General features: G+C 34.6%; 1 protein-coding gene across 5 annotated transcripts in view; it reads right to left on the bottom strand.

Annotated features, from left to right (window-relative positions):
• Nucleotides 1-6,821, bottom strand: part of LOC141456549 (uncharacterized) — a 64,256-nt gene extending 57,435 nt beyond the window's left edge. Inside the window, exon 1 of one of the 5 annotated variants that reach the window (XR_012459854.1) lies at nucleotides 5,894-6,279. Coding sequence is in view for 2 of the 5 variants with exons in the window: in XM_074132688.1 (XP_073988789.1) it covers nucleotides 5,894-5,928 (35 nt within the window). In the remaining 3 variants the exon portion in view is untranslated. Of the gene's footprint in view, nucleotides 1-5,893; nucleotides 6,283-6,348 lie in introns of those variants that run through there. The other 4 variants (XM_074132693.1, XM_074132690.1, XM_074132688.1 and 1 more) reach the window with 4 other exon arrangements.
• Between the last annotated feature and the right edge of the window lie 1,566 nt (nucleotides 6,822-8,387).

An 8,387-nucleotide genomic window follows, 5' to 3' on the forward strand; every position in this document is an offset into this window, starting at 1 on the left:
ATTAATCACACCTGTTTTATACTTATATTCTTCACTTTAGCAGATGAATTTTAAAGCCCTTGTAATTAAAGTTGAAATGTAAGTTAGCATTTTTGTTATCAGATTATTTCGCTTTTTTTAAAAAAAACAAAAAACTACAATACGGCAAATGGCAAGAGACATTATCTGAAACTTTTAGACAAAAATTGATGTGACAAAAGATAAATTAGGGATAAAAAAAATATATATATATATTAACAAATTTAGTATCAAAATATAAACGATTTAAAATCAGGAAATTATGCAAATCTGGACACATATAATGGGGGTTTTACTTACTAGAACAAAGATTATATATTTTTATCAAAAATTTTATATTAATTCCATGCAAATTTCATGCACTAAATAAAAGTTTTAGAGATATTTGCGTATTGTTCAAAATGAAAGTGTTTCTATTGTATGGCTTTCTCACTATTATCACTATGTTGTATTTTAAAGTTAATGCTTTGACAGTGGTAATTATGCTTGTTCGCTGTCAGCGGTCATTATGGTTGTTCGCTCTTATTTTTTGTGTGTTCTTTTAATTAAATGTTATAGTGTTTAATTGTGGGACCAAACATACAGTGTTAAGCACTTAATCTTTTCTAATTAGCTCTTTCTTTTTTTTTGTTTATTGGGATTGCTAACTATTCTAAGAATGTTAATAACGTGTTCAACAAAACGACTTCTCATTAAATAAATCAAGTGTACAATAATTCAATTAGCTTTTTTAATTCAAACGTTGTTTTCTACAGGAAGTTAATTTGCAGAATTATAAAAACATAACCTTCGTGACTTTTTGTTCAGTGCCTGCACTTGTTAAATAATTTGGTTACGATAACAATATTGTCTTTTATGCCACCTTCATGGTGCCTGAACCTTTCACTGGGATCTGTCTCATTAAGAGGAGGTCAAGAAGGAAAGAGGAGGAAGACTCGGTGCGACCTTCCAGCTCTGAGGTAAGGCTGGAAGATCTTCCTGGGCGATTATAATCGGAAAAGATTTGGAAAAAAAAAAAAAATAGACTGCGCTGGCTAACGGGTTTCCTCGTGTGTTAGGCGATGGAGAAAACACCAATTTACACTCTGGTGGCCTGCAAAACTCTCTTACAGAAAAGATACAGATAGCTGGTAGCTTACTTGATGTTGGAGGTGTAATTGACTCTTTGATTTTGAGGGTAGTGCTGTATCTGGGGCTAAACTCTTCGGTACCATTAAGATGCACGATGTATCTGGGAAGAACACCAAAGAAAAAACCCTGTTCCACTCCCCCCCCCCAAAAAAACTGTAATATGTTAAAAGCTGAAGAAATCTGTATGAAATGAGGTGTTTGAGGAGAAAGATTCAATCAGAAATACGATATTTAGTTCCAACGTAGGTTAGTATTAAGTCTAAGAAAAACCCAACTGATGTGGTTTAGCCATATCTAATGTCTTATAGACGACAGAGACGCATTCAACCCTCAGGAACCCGGGGACCAAAAGGAAGGAAGTCCTTGAGCATTCTGGTAAAGGATGTCAGGAAAATCTCAGCAATCCTCAAGGCGAGACACGGGCAAGTAGAGATTGTTTCGCCTACAATGGATCTCATACTGTTAGAGAATTTAGGCAGGATATTGACTAAATAAAAGAAGACTATTTAAATTCATTAAAACTGTACCTAAAATAATTTTTAACAAATGTTACAAAAGATCAATGAAAATGAAGTTTCTCAAATAATAGTTTGTATATCAAGATCAAGGTACACGGGGTAAAAAAATCGAAATAATTTTGAACCTACAAATTCGCACTTCCGCTCCAAGAGTTTTCTGTTAATTAGAATATCATTCTTAAAAATGATAGAGTATTAAATTAGAATATTGACTTCAATTATCGCATAAGTGGGATGAAACACATTCTACTAAAGTACGTTTAGACTTGCACCAAAAACAGGAAAAAATATCCGTTTTAATATTGACGTCTGAATTAATCTATTCACAAAATATTCTAAGCTTAAGAAAACTGTAAACGGAACTCATAGAACTTTTTGCCAGCTAGATTTCGTCTTAATATATATTTTTTTTGTTAATCTTTTTAGGAGGAATTAGGTATTGGAATTTTCAACTGAATTATTCCTTTTGTTTACGAAAAAATACTTTTACATATTGCTTATGAATATTAAACAACCTTACCCCAAAACTGAAAAGTTCAAATTAGATTCTTTAATGAGCTACCGGTCCTGCAATTAATGGATTGAAGAATGATAAGCCGACAATGGTAGCATGTCTCACACACTTCCTTCTTCAATTAACTTGAGTCTTGAGATGAAAATCCAAGACCAAGACCGACAGTGAAACCCATTGTTCAATAGATCTATGCTTTGCGTGCGGGGGGTCCTCGTTTTTAACGATTCGACTCATGGTTTCAAAGAATCAAAGCATGAATTTAATGAATTTTTCAGCTTTAGCTTCAGAAGTGTTTTATTAGTTTTTCTGCAATTTTTACAATTTCAGCAAGTTTAACTACAAAATAATAGTGAGGTTAGAGTATGTATAGGCTCTAAAATATGCCAAATCGTAAGGTGTTTTATAATAGATTTTCTGTTGTTTAATTAAGCAACTTAATTCGTATAATTTTGTATTAGTATGAAGGGAAAAAAACAAGCGCTCATGATATTAAAAACAAAGAAAGAAACATTGCTTTCGAGCGATAGAATATCATCATAACCTGACGCAAAACGATTTCAGGATTATTACTTGGTTGGCAAATTAAAGCAGCAGTAATTACCAGGAGATTAATTACTCCAGCCTAGTTAAATTAGTATCTAGAAGAGATTGCGCTTCTCCAGGCATTTGTTTTTAACCATGTTGATATCAGGAAATCGATTAATATTTTTGTAAATGACCAAGTTGAACGTAATTAGGAAAAAAAGAAGTAGAATTTGGGTACGATTATTAGAGTTAATTAACTATGGGTCCAAAGACAGAAATTGAAAGTAGAAATGAAAGATGAAGTCTAAATAAGTGCTATCATTAAAATATTATCATAAAATAATTTTATAACTTTCATAGAATTAGAGCAGAAGGAGGACTGTTATTTTTTCTCTATCTAGTATAGTTGGAATTTCAGAGGATAATGTACGAGTAAAAATGTAGGTAATAAACAGGCGTAAGACCAGAAGCTAGAAGGGATCTCTCGCTCTGGTATAAACCGGTTTCCTTTTACTCTCACAAAAACACACCAATAGGCACACAGACAGGCGCACTGCTTCATTGTAGAGACTGCTATAATCGGCATTAGTATCTGTCCCTTTCAGATTATATACATATATTATTGTTCTTAGATTTGGTTATCTATAATATAGTTAATTTTTGACTGTCACTCAGATGTTTTTTATGGAATGATAAAATAATTTTTCTTTTTATCGTTTTAAGAAGGCAGAAATAACAAATTTTTATACATTTAAGTTATAATTTGTAATTCCTGAACTGGATCAGTTCATTTTTAAAACTACTCTATAATAGCATTTGCAAAAACAGGTATGTTTTTTTAACAGCAATGAAGTAAAAAACATAGTGACTAAAGTAATGCTTATTTTCTCGGATGAACTTTAAAAGTAATCGCCTATTTTTCAGGCAGGAGCTTACTTTACTATAAACATTTTTTTTCTATCAAATAAAAGGTAGTGATACGCGGGATTCGAACTTGGGATCTCCCACATACAAAGCCACGCTCTTGACCATTAGACCATCACCCGCCCCTGGCGAACTTTACTCCAACTACCAAAATATACTTAACGTGAAATTTTGTATTTAATGTACTAATGAATAAAATCCATGGAATAGGCAAGAAATCGTACCCATAATACATCTCACCTTTGCGGAAGTCGCCTCTAACCACTCGGTTACAGTGGAATATGCTATCAACTTTTTAAATCTTAAATAATAATAATAATACATTTAAAAATATTAATGGAAAAAAATAACACCTGCTTCAAAAATTGAGAAAAAGTATAAGGCATATGTTGATGGCAGCAAAAGTTCCATTAAATTCTTCACGTCTTTCAAATTAAAGTCTTGGATAAACACAAAAAGAATAGATAAATAATTTGTAAGAACGTTGCAATGAAGTTTGACTAAAATGAAAGAAAATGAAATTAAAAACAATATTTTGAAGTGTGAACTCTAGCAATCAATGACAGTGACCCATGCAACTTGCAACATACTTGATGACACTGCACCTACAGGTAGCTGTAGATCTGTTTTTCATCTTGATTTACTATTGAAACGCTTCAACATTATTGACCTTATGTTAATTATAAATATTGTAAAGAACAAAAAGGAAAAATTATCATCTTACAAGTGTTGTTTCTTTGAAGTTTTAGATATCGGCTTTCACCCTCTAGTTAGCGGCATTTACTTTTATCGTGGACATGTGAAATGAATAATACAAGATAACACATCTCGTCTACTTGCATTTTAAGTACCTCTCATTTAGCCAACACACTGGGCAGTATTTCCCTTAATTACAGCCCCTCGACCACAACAACCGAGTGTTTAGTGGTGTTTGCTGCAAAGCTAAGATGTTTATAATATATAAACAGATGTTCGATTGCCTGCCTTGGCCTTGGATTTTATCTAGGCATAAAGAGGAATTTAAATCATGTATAGCTGTTCCCTTATACATAGGTGGTAACTGGGCGTAAAGCCAGGCTGAAATAATGGGCATAACTTTTTTATTTATATTTATAGCACAGTGCTGCCACATTCAATCATCCAGTCTTCATAGTATCGCGTTAGTCCCTTCTAAACACATCTACTTAAGTTCATTCGTACTTCTTGGTGAAGTATACCGTGCATTGATAAACAAACACTTGGAAAAACATAGAAAAACCTTAACTTGTAAATTAAAATTGATAAGGCAGTCTAAGAAAATATACATTACAGAAAATTATCCTTCGAAAGTAATTGAGGTGCGCTCAATAAATACTGTAAACAAAATTTGTTTTTTTTCACCTTTCGGTAAATATATTACCTACTTCAGAATATTATAAAATTTGTAAAGTTTAATGTTGAGCTACATGAACATCAACATTTTCCTAGGATAATCTAATAACAACGGTCGAAAACCAAAACCATTATTACAAAAAATGTAATTTTAAATACTGATTTTCATAAAATTATTTAGTTGGCATGTCATTTTCATTTTTTTATTGTTCTGAATAGATGTAATGAAATTTTGTAAAAAAAGAATACCTTCTTGGAAACTACTTTTTTATCGTAAGACTAACATATAGTTGGAATATCTGGCTGGCTGTCGGCCTTAGAAGCGAAAACTCTAACTAGAATTATTTCTTTTTACTTATTTGCTTTTTTTGAACTCTTCCCACGAATCTAAAAACTTTTCTTCATTTATTCATATACATGTATCCCTGAAATAGGTAAACATTTTTTGGCGAAACGTAAGAAACAATGTATAAAAAAGAACATTAAAAGTAGGGATCAGTAATTTTATGGTGGGGAAAAGAACTTTGTAACCTCCAGTATATTTCAAAATAATCTGGGACTAAATTTTTAAATGTATTTCTTTAAGGACTGATTGATTTAAATTCGATTTGCACTTTTTGTTTAGATATATGTTTTCCTGTCCTTCACTTAATTGTAAGTACTGAAGATGACCGTATCCTCGTTCCGGATCCCCCCCTCTATTTAAGAAGACAGATCGTATTCTGTGAGAATTTATGGTATTTTGATTTCCCTCCGATGTTAACAAATAATATAAAATATTTTTTCTTTCATAATGCCTAGAGATCGTCCTAATGGGCTGAAAGTCAGTGAACAATTTTGGAAGATAGTTGTTGTCGAATTTAGCAGTAAGATTAGATTTGAATTTACTCACGGGCTAGCCAGATCCAGAAGAATGTCCGGCAGCATGATCGCTACATGGTGCTCGTTCACTCTACACGTTAAAACTACTTCCTTCTAGGAGCAGCAAGCTAACCAAGCTCTATGCTCCAACTGTCTCGCTGTGCAGCCTCTTGGTTTAAGGCTATTAGAAGGAAGAAGGCAGAGAAGAGAGTGTTTGAAAGAGAGAGATGGATTGAGAGAGTGCGAGCGATAGTAGGGCTAAAACGGCGGCAGTAACGTCGGCCCAACGGCAATACTAAGGTAATGACGGCAGCACACAAAAAGGGATTGTCCGTAATCTTCTTAGTCCCCTCCGCACCGATGTCAGTCTCGTTCTCTCTCATTCCATCTCCAGCCGGGATGAAGAGGCGGAATTGGCGGGGATACTGTAGGTGAGGGGTGGTTACTGGAGGCGCTGCGCCTGCTGAAATCTCCGCCAACACTTACCCGCACACACCGCGCGCCACTCGCCGGATGATCCCTGTCTGCTGATGATCACTTCTTTTTCTCAGTGTGTTAGCGCCATCCGATGTATCTAGATCGAACTCGTTCACTAGTCTTCACTAGCCTACTTCATCAAATAAAATCATTCCCGTTATTTACTAACTTTAATCGACACAAAATTTGCTCTAACGATATTTTACTCAAATGGGCCTAAATTTTTGGGTAATTTAGCGAATAACCACAATAATTGCACTGAATCACTTATATGCAACGTTTATTACACAAAGTAGAAGAAAGAAAAAGGTTAACAAGGGTTAAATTTTAGGAGTCCGGCACGCGCGCGTGCCCGTAAGATTGGCCGGTCCCCAGTACGGAAGAGTGAAAAACCGGGGCCTGGCTTGGAAAAAAACAACGCCTACAAAAATATACTTAGCCTACAGGTTTAGGGGAGTGTACTGTTTGCTGTGAGGGGGTTAACCGCTACAGGGGCCCGAGGTACCGGCACAGCAAAAGGAATAGGGAAGTCGACAAAGGGTCGGGGCGAAGCAGATGAAAACGCGCGCGCCTGCCTCCCCCATGGTGCATGGAGTGGGGGCGGCATAGTTTCCCCCCGGAACTCGGTCCACGATGAAGTGGGGTTACAGCCGCCAATGGGGATTGGCCCCGCCCAGCCTGACTCTCATATTGATTATACCTGGCCTGTGGAGAGAGGGAACTACTCACTGGAGAGCGTTTTCTAGTCCTCATACAGACGATCACGGCATGTTCGTAACACATCCCAACGCGCACACTGACTAACATCTCCCCTTTCCAAACCTCTTATGTTCTCCATCTCATGCTATGTTGCTCGCTGTCTCACTTATACCCTGCACCATGTACATGGCCAAAGTTTTGCTGAGCTCCAAGCCCAGGCTCCATTGCTCCATGCATCAGCGGTATACTCTGGCTTTTATGAATAAACTACATGGAGTTGAGGGCGTTGTCATAGAGACCGAGGAGAAATCGACGTGTTTTCTCTCTCTCTAATACACTGGCCAAGTAACGCCTAGATCGTTTTGAATACATCACACTATGTTCGACGCTGAGTATCAAAAATATTTATCTACACATATTTAAATACCATTAATCACTATATTTATGCAACAATAAATTTAAAAAAAAATTAAAGGCAAAATCACGAAAGTTATTCATTCAGAATAAACTGCTTTTTAACTCTGCTTCGCTTTTATGAGATGAGATTACATTTATTCCTCTATTATTAACTTATTTTATTAAAATTAAATGTCAAAACAAATCTAATTTCGGAATTTGTGTTTATATTTCATCAATTATCTTTAACAAAGGGAAGTTCATAGTTTATCCCTTCCAAATATTTTTAACTTCATCTTTACTTTTTTGACTTATTAACCTTTTTTTTGCTATAAATAATAATCCAATAAAATTTATGTTGTGTATATTTCTTTACGACATGAAGAGTGTAATTCGTATTTATCCTGTATTGATACCAATAAGAGGTACCAATCAATTTATTAGATAAAGAAGTGTAGTTGATCTTCTAAAAATAAGTAGAACAGGTTTAAATTTATTGAATTTAAAGGTGAATTTAACTCTTTAATGTCTGCAATCATTAGCAATTCAGAATCATTTAATACATGGACAGTACTAATTGTAATTTAGTTGTTAAAAAAGTGCATATCAAAGCTTTTAAATGCAGTAAATCATGTTTGTCGTAACATTGTGGGTCTGATATTGGTATGTGCATGTCAACAGCGTAAACAATTTATAATGAATAATTTGCCAGTAGGAGATTTTGGATTGACATGTCAGCCGCCAACTAGTACCAACATAACAGTAGCTTTGCTCTAAATTCTATCTTGTACTGATGCAGTTTATTTTCTTGGGTCAGTTTGAATGCCCTGAAGAGCGTAACTGAAACCCGATTCGAATGGATATTTTAATTGATACTATAAAAAATCGCAAGCGTTAGAATTATTGTTGCTAATTTCAGTCGTAATGATATGATTTTATTTCAGTTATAACTG

This window comes from Rhodnius prolixus, unplaced genomic scaffold, assembly GCF_049639745.1.
Source record: "Rhodnius prolixus isolate KJV_2025 unplaced genomic scaffold, Rpr scaffold_4, whole genome shotgun sequence".
Lineage (NCBI taxonomy): Eukaryota > Metazoa > Arthropoda > Insecta > Hemiptera > Reduviidae > Rhodnius > Rhodnius prolixus.